Below are 15005 nucleotides of genomic sequence, written 5' to 3'. Positions count from 1 at the left end.
CTTCTATTAAGTCCATTAACCCTTTAAGTGTTTCACATGGGTTAAAAAATATGGACCTGCGATTTAGAAACTATGGAATTTTTTGGGAAATACATTCATTTAGGCCAAAACTGACATTTTCAGAATAAATTAAATGATGAAACGCACTGCAACGCTTGATGCCCAATTCCTCCCGAGTGTACTGATACCACATATGTGGTGGTAAACTTCTGTACGGGCGCACAGCCGAGTATAGAATGAATGGAGGCGCCGTCCACAGCAGATTTGTATTGTCACATTGTACGACCTATAAATTTTTATTTTTTTTGGTAATGCGATCATATGAGGGCTTATTTTTTATGGGATGAGATACAATGTATAAATAATTTATTTTGGGAGTCTAAAGCTTATTCATGAGATTTTATTAACTATTTCAAGGGGGACACAAACAAAATCATCAATTTTTATTTTGGATTGTGAGCATTTCTCCCCCCCCCCCCGCTCACCGTAACGTAAAAATAATATTTTATCTTTATTCTCTGGTTCACTACGATTGCGGTGATACCTCATTTATATAGTTTTTCTTATTTTGCTCAATTTTCCTGAGCAAAACCAATATTGGAGAAAATCGCATTGTTTTTACTATTGACAACTTTTCAGGGCCATAACTTCTGTATTTTTCTGTTGTCAGATCTGGTTGAGGGCTTATTTTTTGCGAAAACAGTTGTTCTTTTCAGTCGTATCATATTAGGTACCGTAACTTTTTTTGATCACTTTTTAGAACATTTTTTGTGATGGTGTTTGATGAAAAATTGTATATTATGGGAAGTTTTTCGAGTTTTTTTTTTACGTAGTTCACCGAGCGGGTTCAATATTGATTTAGATATATTGTACAGATTAATACGGACGCGGTGATACCTCACTTATATAGTTTTTCTTATTTTGCTCAATTTTCCTGAGCAAAACCAATATTGGAGAAAATCGCATTGTTTTTACTATTGACAACTTTTCAGGGCCATAACTTCTGTATTTTTCTGTTGTCAGATCTGGTTGAGGGCTTATTTTTTGCGAAAACAGTTGTTCTTTTCAGTCGTATCATATTAGGTACCGTAACTTTTTTTGATCACTTTTTAGAACATTTTTTGTGATGGTGTTTGATGAAAAATTGTATATTATGGGAAGTTTTTCGAGTTTTTTTTTTACGTAGTTCACCGAGCGGGTTCAATATTGATTTAGATTTATTGTACAGATTAATACGGACGCGGTGATACCAAATATGTACGTGTTTTGTGTTTTATATACTTTATTTGCATTTTATGTGTTACTGGGGAGATTATGGGACTTTTATTTTATTTATTTATTTAATTATATTATAAAAAGATAAAAAAATTTTTTTTTTACTTTTTTACATTTTTTACTTTTTGGCTTGAATAAGCGATCATCCGATCGCTTATTCAAGCCTTTACACTGCAATACACTTGTATTGCAGTGTATAGTGAAAGTAACTGAGCATGCTGCGCATGCTCAGTTACTTACAGCCGGGTCCTGCCAGGAAGGCAGGACCCGGTGAGAAGAGGAGCCGACAGCCCCGGGTCACTCGTCGGGACCCGGGGCAGCGGCAGGAGGGATCGGATCCCCCGGTAAGCACACCGGGGGGTCCGATCCACGGGGGACACACTTGCACGCCGCGGTCATGCTTGACCGCGGCGTGCAAGGGGTTAAACACCCGGGATCGGAGTTTTTCCGATCCCGGGTGTTAGTGCCGGGTCTGGGCTGTGATATCACAGCCCGACACCGGCACCAGCGAGACCCGGTGTCCCGAAAACTTCTTCTGATGCGCCGCCGTAGAAAGGCGTCGCATCAGAAGAAGTACCCTTAATGACCGCCGTAAAAACCCGATAGGGCGGTCATTAAGGGGTTAAAGACCTATTTATTGTGCCAGCATAATTGTTGAGCTTTACTTCTTTGCTTCAAGTTGAGTCCACAGGATATCATATTGTACTGTTGTCAAACCCATAAGAAAAGCAAAATGCAATTTTTCGAAAAATTTGAATGTGTTTTTCCCTATCAAACTTAATGATTGCACGGCAAGCATAGACCAACTAACTTTTTATCATAATTTTTCATTAGCCATGCATGTATATGGAAATGTAATGTATTTTGCTTGCAAACTTTACAAAGTACAAGACATACGTGAAAGTGACATTTTCAAACTTTCAATACAGTACTTAATAGGCAAAAATATTGAAAAAACCATACCGGCGCAACTGTACATACAATTTGACAAAATGTCCATGTATGTCTTTTGCTTCAATAATCGGATGGATCCATAGACGTCTGTAACAGCATGCTCTATCATTTGCCTTTTTGTAACAAACATTTAAAAAAAAAACAAAAACATTATTTTCAAAACAGGGTCATTTGGTTGAGTAATAAGTTTGTTAAATTTATTAAATACAGTAAAAAAAATGTAATAAACAAAAACCAAATAGATATAGCTGAATAACAAATGTAATTTTTCTTTTAAATTACGGTGAAATATCTTGAAATGTTTACAATTATACATGATGTAACCGGACAATGTGCGTAGTTGTTCGATTTGGAATCTTGTTATATTGTTTTTTTTGGTTTCTTTTTTATTTATGTCACCCTTGCTTTTTAATCTCCATAGGTTGTTCTTGAATTTGATGCATGCTAATTTCAATTTTTTTTTTTTTTTTTGTTTTTAATACAAATTTTGGAGAGAAAAAACGAAATTGCACATTGAGATCAATTCTTTACATTATAATATATAATATTGCAGTGCAGTCTGAAAATGGTTTATACTAACAATGTATGCAAAATATCACCCTGTTGCCTATCAAAATATTTTAGTGTAGCATTATGTCCAAATACATTCTTGTGGCAGTATAGTGATTTTACAGTGCTGTGGTTATAATGTGCCATAAAAATAGGCACTATGTGCAAGTTTTGGGATGAAAGAAATGATCAGTTTTATACCAAAATGCAAAAACGGACAAATTTTTGAACAAATTTGGGAAAAGTATAACATACGAACGTAGCACAGTGTTTCGAAAATGAAGTAACAGATTTTCAGGAGCTAATTAATATACACTGTGTGTGTGTTTACAGTTGCAAAAGTGGTACACTATAGTAGTTTGCCTATACATATTTGAGTTGAAACAAAAAATTGCTGTAAAAATAAAAAAGAATAGTCCAAAGAGTTTTGATGCTTAGAAACTTACAATATTAGATAATGGAGTAGTCATTCAGCACATAACAAACTGCAAACCGGATCTAAAATTCTAAGGCTTGGTTTTTTAAAAAACATAAGTGTATATTCACAAAGAAGTACATAACAATAACGCATGTAATGTTTCTCCAGGATTAACTTACCAAAAAACTTACACAAACAATGCCTAAATGTTTCAAAGATACATCTCTAGCAATGCTTACCTTCAAAAGGCGTCTTCTCTTAGCAGCCATGGCTATAACAATGGCAAGGGCTGCTGCGACAAGTGTCGACCGTGTGTGTCTGCGACATGCCATTGACAAAGTAAGAACAAAATGTTTGCACACAAAAGTGTCACAAACAGAACAGGGATTTGGATTCTATGAACGGTGCAGAAACAGCAACACCTCCAAGAGTAAAATAGAAATGGCCACTGCATAGATATCTGCGTCTGGAGTTACTTATTGGTCAGCAAGTAATCTGAAGCTAATAGCAGCTGTTTGTGGTTTTTGAAAATTGGAAACGCATGGTAGTGAGTTTACCGCATGCGTTTAAAAACGCAATCGTGACGCAACGTGTGACCGCACCCTTATATAATTTGTTATGATAATTGCAGAATATTTAGCAAAAACAACTATTTTGCCAATTCTAGATTCTTGAACGTAAAATTTGAATAGCTCTCTATGCACCAATTCCAAATGCAGGGCCACGGTAAAGCAGACCCATCACACACAGACAGCCTACAGCATCAGCAACCACAGCAACTGTTACACAGCACCATACTGTTCCCGCACAAGTACAACCGCAGGCCTATGACCCAGATTCAAACCCATCTTACCTAGGAATGTTGAATGCTGATCTAAGTTCATGGGAGACTGATGTGCAAACACACGATTTTCAAACTGTCACACCACTAACCGTATCAACTTTGGCCCATCTTCATCATCAAGTTGGAGCCATGATCCCTCAACTAAAAAATAACTTGCTTTGTTCAGGTAGGCTATCTTTTTTTTTCCCCATTTGATTTGTATGAATATACAGTTTATCCAAGAAATGTGGTGTTTTTTCAAAGTAAAAGTTTACAATTCTACTATTGTATCTGGAATCCTAGATTTTGGGTTGTGTTCAAGCAGCTTTTCAAAATTCAACATGTTTTGGATAAATTTACCATTTCATAAACAATTTTAAAATCAAAGTTGATATTACCGCTTGGTAATCCTATATTGGACAATACATTTTTATATTTTGATTATTCTTAAAGAGGTATTCCAGGAATCCGCATAATTTATATACAAATGGGTCCTTAGAATAAAGGCTTATATGTAATTAGTTGTCATTTAAAATTTTGTTCCCCTTAGCAGAAAATTGCTGCTGACATACACTGTAATGAAGACTGCTACTGGCCCTTTAATCAGTCCGTTAATTACTGACACGCAGAGGAGACACAGGACAGAAGATGGCCGCTGGTCACAAGTCCACATCACAAGTCCTGTAACTGCCTGGGCAGGTCATGTGATTATCACTAGGATTGGCTGTAGTCGGTTGGTTGCAGTCCATCCAGTATGGCCAGTGTTGTGGTGATGGCAGTTACACATCATTACTATGGTAACAGAGCAAGAAAACCTGTTAGATCATCACTGGGAGCAGAGCATAAGAGGGAGGAGGAGTTACTGAGAACTAAAGGATCTTGGGACTTGCAGTTACCAGTGGTGGCCATCTTGGTGATAACTCCACCCACATACTTTAGAGAGGCCATAAAATTTTATAATCATAAAATCAAACTATTAAAGCTCCATTTTGTGATTAATGACATTTAGTTTTCTAACATTCTTTTATTTATAGAATCGTGAGTTTTTGTATCAGACGTTCATATTCCCAGAATACCCCTTTAAGGAGAATAAAAGAGAATATTTTTTAAAAATTTAAGTCTGTACAGGATGTGGATACGACTATGCAGCTATGCATCCATTTGTATTTTTTTTGTATTTTTCAGACTATTTAAAAAATTTGCACTATTTAAAGTCTCATTTGACATAGAAAATAAAGGACTTTATGGTTTGAGTTTGTTGCATACTCAGTCCCTTAATAGAATTGTCCTTCTGCATCCGAAGTGGCTGGACACTTGCCCTTTTAAACTGTTCTTTGAAGAATATGGTAATCTGTTTCAGATGTCAAAATTTTAGACATTACTAATTTGCCACAAAATCCAAAAATTCATCATTATTCATATAATCTTTATTGCTTTATTTAGTAAAACAAAAAAATATAAAAACATGAAAATTATATATTTTATTGATATATAAAATTAAAAAATATTTTCACAATGAGGATTACACATAAAAATATGGAGAACGCAGCATATTTTGACCAAGCAATCCACATTTTCCACATTAACACAAATCCACGAAATATGCACCACCGATTACTCATTATCCCAAAAGCACATCAATAAGCTTCCGTGCATGGGATAATTTATTGTTTTGAATTAGTCCTCTAATACAAAATGAACGCAACAAATGAGCAGAAAGGCCAAAAGCCTCATCACCAATAAAAACTGGAAGCATAAATGTATTAGTAAATTGGGAGGTACTATTAATTACTTTTTATTAATCCATTTAACTATTTATTGTAAATCTGTGTAATGTATATTTATGTGTACCTGTGCCTCTCCTTTTGTTGTATGGTGTATGTATTTTTTTATGTGAGTTTATATATGTTATATCTCTGTTAAATTAGTGTATTGTGGATGTGACACTTTAAGTTCCCGTTTGGGATAATAAAGTATTATTATTATTATTATTATTAGTGCCCGGGAGTTGTTTGGGGATAGGTAGATTAATGTGATTTTCCAAAGTCATTAGTGCTCCCATACGAATCAGTCTCTGTTGCTATAAAATTTGCATCCACCACTGCAACTGAAAAATATTTTTAATAATTAAAAAACTGGGAGCTCGAATTGGGCGGCTGGATAACACGGATATGTTTCCCATAAATAGAACCTATACAATTTGGAAAATCAGTTTTCAATAGGAAATTTGGGGAAATTTATTCAGAGACATCAACATTTGGAAAGGGCATGACTAAAGGCTAAATGTTTGTTCCAAATTACAGACATATAGGGGCAGATTTATCAAGCTGTCTAAAAGTCAGAATATTCTAATCACAGCTCCCCTTTAACCCCTTCCCGCCGCAGCCCTTTTTCGTTTTTGCATTTTCATTTTTCACTCCCCACCTTCAAAAATCTATAACTTTTTTATTTTTCCATGTACAGAGCTGTGTGATGACTTGTTTTCTGCATAACAAATTGCATTTGAAAAAGGCAATATTTAATATTCTATGCCGTGTACTGGGAAGCAGGAAAAAAATTCCAAATGCAGTGAAATTGGTTTTCTTGTTGGCTTGGATTTTACGGATTTCACTGTGCGACCCCGAATAATGTGTCTACTTTATTCTTTGGGTCGGTACGATTATGGAGACACCAAATTTGTAACGGTTTTATAATGTTTTCATACATTTGCAAAAATTAAAACCTCCTGTACAAAAAAATGTATCTTCTGGCGCTAATAACTTTTTCATACTTTTGTGTACGGAGCTGTGGGTGGTGTCTTTTTTTGCCACTTTTGATGATGTTTTCAGTGCTATCATTTTTAGGACTGCACAACCTTTTGATCAATTTTTATAGAATTTTTAAAAATGGAAAAAAGTGCCATTTTCTATTATATTTTGATAGATCAGGCATTTTAGGACACGGCGATACCTAATGTGTTTATGATTTTTACTGTTTATTTATATGAGTTCTAGGGAATTACTATTTTTCAGACTCCCTAGGGTACTTTAACCCTAGGTTGTCTGATCTATCTTCTCATCTTACTACAGTATGGCAGTATTTGGGGATTTTCCTTCTCATTCATTACAATGTGTTGATTGCACATTGTAATGAAAGGGTTAAAACAAGACAGCCTCGGGTCTTTGGAAGATAGATCGCAGCTCCCCAATGACGTCACGAGGAGCAACAATCCCTTGGCAAGATGGCAACATCCATGTGCTGCCATTTTTTGGAGCCGCTGGCAGCTTTGCCCTCTCCATGCACCTGCACCCAGCATGTGACGTACTGTTACGTCACATGTCGGTAAGAGGTTAAAATATTCATGAGCACTGGTAAAATGAAATCTGAGCTGTAATATTCTGACTTTTAGACAGCTTGATAAATCTGCCCCATAGTATATATCTGACTTACAGTAGGACTAATGATGTGTAGGACTAATGATAAATCTCCCCCTGTGTGTGTATAATCATACCATTTATTTAGCTAATATTCCTGTACAATTCTGCCTTCAGTGCCACAGCAATGTCATGCAAAGCTGCAGCCCCCTGCAAGGAGAACACTCTGATCAAATGTGTGAAAACAGATCCTGTTCTCAGCAATGTCAAAAGTCACAAGCTGGGGCTAATGTTCTCATCATCAATGTGGCATTTCACAGAATAGCACCTGCACCTTTGCAATGCTTGAAACTTATGTCACAGAGGTCTTTCTTATGGAAAGTCTGCAGGAAGGACCCACAAGGATTGCTAACACTAAGGGGTTGCTACTTCACACTACAGGAAGGGGGCAGTCCTAGTGGACATTGGGAAATTAACTTTCTTTTGAATAAGAAAGCTCTGTGTACTCTGCGCCTTACCCCTTTGTGGCTCGTATTATCTTTTAAAAGGATAACAAAGCTTTTCCCAAAGAAAACAAACCCAGAGGACAACAACACTTTATGTTATGACCGCAGTATACTCTGTTTATTCTAACAATACATTTGCTGATTGACTGAAGATGCAATTACAAAAAAATCGTAGTAGTTCTTGTATTAGGCTGACTATAAACAACACAATATAATATAGATGACAAATTTTCAATCGGAAAAATCTTGTACTCAAACAGTGCTTGATTTTTTTATTAAGTGCAAAATTTCATCCCATCAAACTAAAGAATACATATTATGAAGCTTGAAAGCCTCAATCTGTAGATTTAGCATCAAAAATTCACAATAATGTAATGAACAGTATTAGCATATGGGGGTTTGCAAATTCCCATTCACGCTTGAAAGGAAAAGTTAGTACAAACTTTTTTGCTATGTTAAATATTGGAAAACCCATCATATTGTGACATACAACATCATAAGAGGAACAGTCGCAAAAATCTAACACACAACTTTTTCTGGATAAGCTTCAAGGGAATTTGTCAATTACACATATATTGTCTGATTATATTGAGAAAAACTGTTGTATTGGTTACTAAATGAAAAAAAAAATTGGACAAATGACAGATGTGACCAGGGCCCTTTAAATAGTTTATAAGGTAAGTAATATGCTACATCAATTCAGCATGCAGGTCTATTTCTATCTTCCTATTAGTAAAAACATACAGTACGAGGGTCGTTCTGCGTGTGCAAGAGCCCATAGAAGTAAATGGGGACATGTGCTAACTGCTAAAAAAAAATGTGAGCACACAGCCCCATATCACATTCATGTGCATGAGCCCTAAGACCTAAAATATTGTTCAATTATATTTTATTTTTTAAAAATGCATATTTTAACTTTATCTAGTAAGAATAAGATGTCAGTCTGTTTGGTGGCAGTATTGTATCCATATCCATTTTTTTTTTCAATTCTATAGAATTAGTTCAATAGGTTTTCTTAAACCCCCCCTCCCCACCCTCCCCCCCCAAAAAAAAATAAGAAGGCAAGTCGCCTAGTTTCAGGGTGTCATCGCTGAAATATAACTGACTGAAGGTTCACACTACCATCATGATTTCCGTCTATTTACCTCTGTTACAAATAGATAATGGATAATAAATAAACGGGAATGCAATTAAACATAACGGATGACAGTGTCCGTTACAGTAACAGACACTTTACTTTCACTTTCAATAAATTGATCAATAGCGACTCTATCTAATCTATCTATCCCTCATAGATGTCATCTATAGATGTCTCATTTCTTCCTACCTATTGATCTCGCTTTTGTATCTATCATCTAAAAAAGGAAAAGTTCAGAGGAGCACTGCATGCATGTGGGTGCAAATCTTTATGTCCCCTGGGTGGAAGATATTAATACATACTTTCAGGAATAAGCAGCACTGCAAAATAGTCCAAAAAATGAGGGTGTCTTTATTCCATGTGCCGGTGGCGCAGCACCATTTTCAAGCATCAAGTATCTATCTACCTATTGATCTCTCATTTCTGTCTACCTACCTATCTTTCTCTCTGTACCTCACATTTATCTATAATCTATTTATCAACTATTTTTTATCTATATATTAACTATTTCATTCTATTTATATCAGTCTATTTCTTCATCTTAAAAAAAACAACTGTAAAAACTGACACTTTCTATCCATCCCCATTGACTTCAATGTAAAAGATAACTTAATGACATCTGCTATGGTCAGTTAGGCATCATCCATTTCAAACAGAAAAAAAGTACTTCAAGCTCCGTCATTTTTTCCATTCAGAAACGGAAGAATAACAGATGACTGACTGTTTGCATTGATTTCAATGGGATTTATAATGGATGCATTCAATTTCCGTCTTTTAATTTTTTAAGCTGAAGCTAGAAATGGAAATCTGAACAGTAGCGTGAACTTAGCCAAACACAGATGTCATAAATTTTTTTCGTCAAAACCACAGACTTTTATTGTCATCTATGAAATGCAAATGTAAAAAATAGGACCAGAGAAAAAAAAATGTGAAAAAGCACATTGAAAATAAAAGGTCAGTATGAACTAAATACAACATTTATAATAAGTGAAGAATTTGTTTATTATCACAGCGCAGCATTTCAAAAAATTCATGAGCACATATTGAAGTCTATAGCTACAGATTAAGTAAACTTCTGGCCCAGGTTTTCCCCTAAGGCTGCATTCACATGAACGTGTGCCTACCCCACACGTCATGCAGGCTGGAGAGGAGCAGAGGTGAGTGCTTCTCACCCATCCCCTCTCCATAGAAAATAGATTTGCACAGCTGTTCTTACAGCCAAAGGTAGAGCAGGCTCTATCTTTTTGCGGCCATTGTACTTTATGGTGAGCACACGTTGTGCTCACCATTCCGAGCACGTGTGCCATAGATGCCTAAAGGGGCGTATATACGGACAAATATGCATCCCTCATACATTCATGTGAATTCAGCCTTACTTTGCTGCATTCTCTTTCCCAGCACCTCTCTGCCAAATTATGTTTATGGAACTTCACCATCGGGGGCATTCATTATTGACTTCTTTTTCCCTTGCTGTGCCTGTTGCACCATATTTATGAAGTGTCTGTGCCTCAATATTGGTGCGTTGGTGCACAAATAGTTTTTTTTTGGGTGCTGCTTGTGAATCCGACACATCTAGTTTTCAAACACATTTTTGGGCAAAATTTTTGGCGCAAAATTAGACCGGCAGAAAGCTGGTCTATGGTTGTTTATTTCACCTTCATATATGTGGAGACAGTTCTAACCCCTTTTTGGTCCTGAGCCACTTCATTAACCCCTTGCACCACATCCCAGTAAAAATATAGAACAAAGCGTGCGCCAGAAACAAGGACCCGGCGCCAAAATTGATAAATATCCCACATTATTTTTTGCTATTATTGCCCAAAGATTAGGACTCATCATAAGCAATTTTCAGCATCTACATTGCTCTCTTCAACATTGCTAGCAATCGTATTTTCTTTAATTTGACAATCACTCAGTTGGACTAATTTAAAAAGAAACAATTATCCTATCAGCATGTTTTTTCAGTGAAAACATTAAGGCCACATTAAGTGGGGTAATTGATTTTTGACATGCCTGAAACTAAATCTAAGTGGATTTCTGATGCAGATCCTTTGGTAAACAAAAGTCAGTTTCGCCTTTGTACAACTACAAAGTACAACTACAAGTACAAGTACAACTGTATACTAGGTGCCCATGACTGAGCTGATCAGTTTTCATGGTCAAGTTGCATCCCTGTGACATCTGTCTTTCAAGCATCCTCACAAACTACAGTCTCTGAGTAATCCGTGAAAAACGGGTCCAGACTAGGCCATTCTATGCTTTCTATGGCTAAGTTCACATTACCATTCAAACCTTAGTTCCTTACCTCTGTTAAAAAGTAAATAACAGAGGTTTAATGTGTCAATAAAAAATCCCATTTACATCAATGTAAGTTTTATATAATCCATTATGTTCATTTTAGGCATCCATCATGCATGTGTTTTTTAGAAGGAAAAAATTAACAGTGGCTGCATAGTTTTCTTCTGAAAAAAAAAACCACATGGATAACGGATACTTTCCTAATTGACCATGATATAATGACATAAAAATTACATTGATGTAAATGGGATTTTTAACTGACACCTCCATTCCTTACCTTTTATTTAACGGAGGTAAGGAACGAAGGTTTGAACAGTAGTGTGAACTTAGCCTAACATACTAAATTTCTTCTAAAATAACAGATGTGGGCACTTATCTGGTAAACAATACTGGATATAGTGCAGTCCCTTCTCTTGTCTGTTAAAAAATTTACTAAAAAAATTGACTAATTGACAAACAGACATTTTTGTCTGAACATTATTCACATAATTGTCATAAAGTAGAAGATCATTGCATTAAATATAAACTGTCAATTTTGCTTTCTGATGTATTTGGTACAATGATAAATGATTAATATTGTGGGAATCCACAGTACTAAATATACTGCTTATAGGACCACAGTAAAATAGTGTGTAGAACATCCCATAGTCTAGCTATGGACTAACATGGGGACTTTATGCTTTCTCAGTCTAGATACAGCTATATGTTACACTGGCAGTCATGTATCAGGTTGGGTAACTGCACGGGCAATTGGGCAATAAGGTTCATACAGCATTTTCCCATTAATAGAAGGAGATCAGCTGTAATTGAGATCAGCATGAGCCCCATGCAGATTGCTATGTGCAGGAATGAGGGGCTTTTCAGTTGTTATTGCTCTGTGCCCATGAAAGCCCCCCCTGTGGTGATCAGTAAACTGCAGCTGCTGAGCCATTTCCTCCACTGTCTTCATATGCAGAGCTGACAATCTAATGTTCTCCTATTACAGGTTGCAGGTGGGTGTCCTCTCATTCATTGCACCATTTTCATTGTCAAAACCACTTGCGGACATCAGAGGTTTCCACACATCAGGGTAATGGCAGGCGTGGTCTGCATCTAGTGTTCTCATGTAAAGTGACTGCTCCATTCATCTCTATACACTTCATGCCCTATGCATCCAATCGTAATGTATACAATAGACTACACTTCCCCTGTGTGGGAACCCTGTGCTGTTCCAAATCTACATCATTCTATGTTGTAGTTCTTTAAGATTTGTTCATGGTTACAAATGCAGATTCTTTTATAATGGCAAAAAAGATGCAAGGATATAAAGATTGATTGTGGTTTCTAGGTTCAGGAGATGGAAATAATCATCAAATAGTTACTTGAAGATAAATCTGCCCTCTCATACAGAATAGAGAGAAAATTCTGTATTTTATTAAGTAAGAAAGTAAAGCAAACCAATTAATAACCAAAACAGAAATAAGCAGAACGTAGATAGTTGATACAAAGGGACATAAGATAGAGAATATATAAGTACTATATAAATAGACATACACCAATATAAATATGAGATAGATAGACAAATATGTGTTACATAGATAAATAGAGAAGAGACAGATACATTTGATATAGATTATAGATAATTATCGGATTGATAGTGATCAGATAGATAGATAAATAGATTTGAAATAAACATGGAATAAATATACAGATAGAGATGAAAGCGCTGATATTTCACTAATAATTAAAAGGCATTTATCTTATTTCTTTACCCATTTGTTTATAAAACTTTTATATTTATGTAAAATAATTATTAGAAATGTTGCTGACACATTATGCTATAATAAGTTGTGTGAATATAGGAGTGTAATATGTAACATGGGATTAAGCTAATAGATACATAATCAATTAAATAATTTTGTTATTAAAAATGCCAATCATAAATCACTTTATTCCCTTATACACACCTATAAACACGGTTTGCAATTAATTTTGCAGTCAATGATATCGAATAGATCCACGGTATGTGAAATGGTTACAATCTGAAGATTCAGTTCAGACTACACGGAAAAGAGTAAACAGACTGGACAAACATTGATCCCCAATGCTGGGCTTAACAAACCATTGCATGTGTTGTAAATAATGAAAGTTGCAATAGTCTATTGATGTGCACAGCAAGTGTTAATTCTCCACCTCAGGACCACAGTGTATAGATATAGCCCCTCCTTCCAGGTGCAGGACCCTCTCAGAAAGGCTTATCTGGCAGATTATCTCCAATTCAAGTGCAGATGACTACCTGACAGAGCTCAGTGACTTCAGGGAAGGTCCTAGACTTTAAAGAGGAGGGGGAGAAAAGGGACTTGAATCACTCAGCCCCTTGCCACTTTCAGGACAACACTGGACAAGGGGTCTTACAGAGAACCAGAGATACTAAGTTTCACTTGTGGCAATGAGCCTCTGCCAAGACACTGTGGATGCTCAGCAGTTCTTCTCCAGAATGCAAGAAGAGGAGGATGAAATTGATATTTTGGGAGATGATGACAGCTGTGACTTTCTTCAGAGTAGATCCTCAGACTCAGATGTTGGGGAGATGTCACCTACCAAGCCCTGCTGCCTGGAGTCAGAGAGCGACTCATCTGGAGAAAGCGAGACCAAAGTCACCACCATAAACGCTGGAGGAAAATCCAAGAGGACCCTGGTAAAACCTCCATACTCTTACATAGCTCTGATCACAATGGCTATTCTGCAGAGCCCCCACAAGAAACTAACCCTCAGCGGAATATGTGACTTCATCAGCAACAAATTCCCATATTACAAGGACAAGTTCCCAGCTTGGCAGAACTCCATCAGGCACAACTTGTCTCTCAATGACTGTTTTATCAAGATCCCCAGGGAACCGGGTAACCCTGGCAAGGGCAACTACTGGACCCTGGACCCAGCCTCAGAAGACATGTTTGACAATGGGAGCTTTCTCAGGAGGAGGAAAAGGTTTAAAAGACATCACAACGAGTTCTTAAAAGACAGCTTGATGGTCTATCCACCTCTGCACTACTACAGGTCCTACAGACCTATTCAGCCTCAAACCTTCGTTCAACCAAACGCGCTGGCACCAGTACCCATAACCGAAAGATTAATAATCCCTGGACCTCATCAGATTCCCTATCAGGATGTTATTAGAGGGAAACTTTCCAGCAATATCCAAGGACTGAACACAGAGATAAAGCCTCAGGTTCTGGGGGGTCAACAAAGTAGCCCTCCAAACAAGTGCTCCTTCAGCATAGAAAATATTATGAAAAAACCTGAACCCGAGGTGTCTGTGCCAAACTTTCCCCAGCCATGGAACTACAACCAGTTCACACAACGACCTGCCACTATGCTTCCAGCACTCCTGAATATCAATGCAGGACCAGTTGTGGCCTCCTATGGGACTAGACAGTACTGTCACATGCGATTTCCTGGGGGTTTCTAGGACTGTAATGGACCAGAATTATATAAAAACTTGAGCAATTACTTGTTGGAGTAGATAGTTTACAGTCTTGGGTCTTGACTGTAATATATACTGTATCTAACTGTACACATTACATGCTGTGGAAGGGAATGGCTGTGATGTCTTGAAGCTCTGAGCAGAGATTGAGAATTGGGTGTTTATTTAATTGTGCAGTTTTTCCTCTTTGTTTGTAAGATGTAAATATTTAAGATAATATATTATTTA

General features: G+C 36.6%; 2 protein-coding genes across 2 annotated transcripts in view; both read left to right on the top strand.

The window, feature by feature from the left end:
• The window catches only part of PGM5 (phosphoglucomutase 5), a 154543-nt gene that overhangs the window by 17869 nt on the left and 121669 nt on the right, over positions 1–15005 (top strand). The gene's annotated exons all lie outside the window — the stretch shown is intronic.
• LOC140084445 (forkhead box protein D5-B-like) lies at positions 13607–14929 on the top strand. The gene has a single exon (XM_072126457.1). It carries the CDS (start codon positions 13743–13745, stop codon positions 14760–14762), a length of 1020 nt encoding a protein of 339 aa, XP_071982558.1. The 5' UTR covers positions 13607–13742; the 3' UTR covers positions 14763–14929.

Source organism: Engystomops pustulosus, chromosome 1 (assembly GCF_040894005.1).
Source record: "Engystomops pustulosus chromosome 1, aEngPut4.maternal, whole genome shotgun sequence".
Lineage (NCBI taxonomy): Eukaryota > Metazoa > Chordata > Amphibia > Anura > Leptodactylidae > Engystomops > Engystomops pustulosus.
The sequence above is the reverse complement of the archived record's forward strand: the minus strand, read 5'-3'. Positions and strand labels throughout refer to the sequence as shown.

Bases quoted from the DNA above. Each gene is read 5' to 3' on its own strand.
- LOC140084445 (XM_072126457.1), top strand. From the start codon at position 13,743: ATGAGCCTCTGCCAAGACACTGTGGATGCTCAGCAGTTCTTCTCCAGA.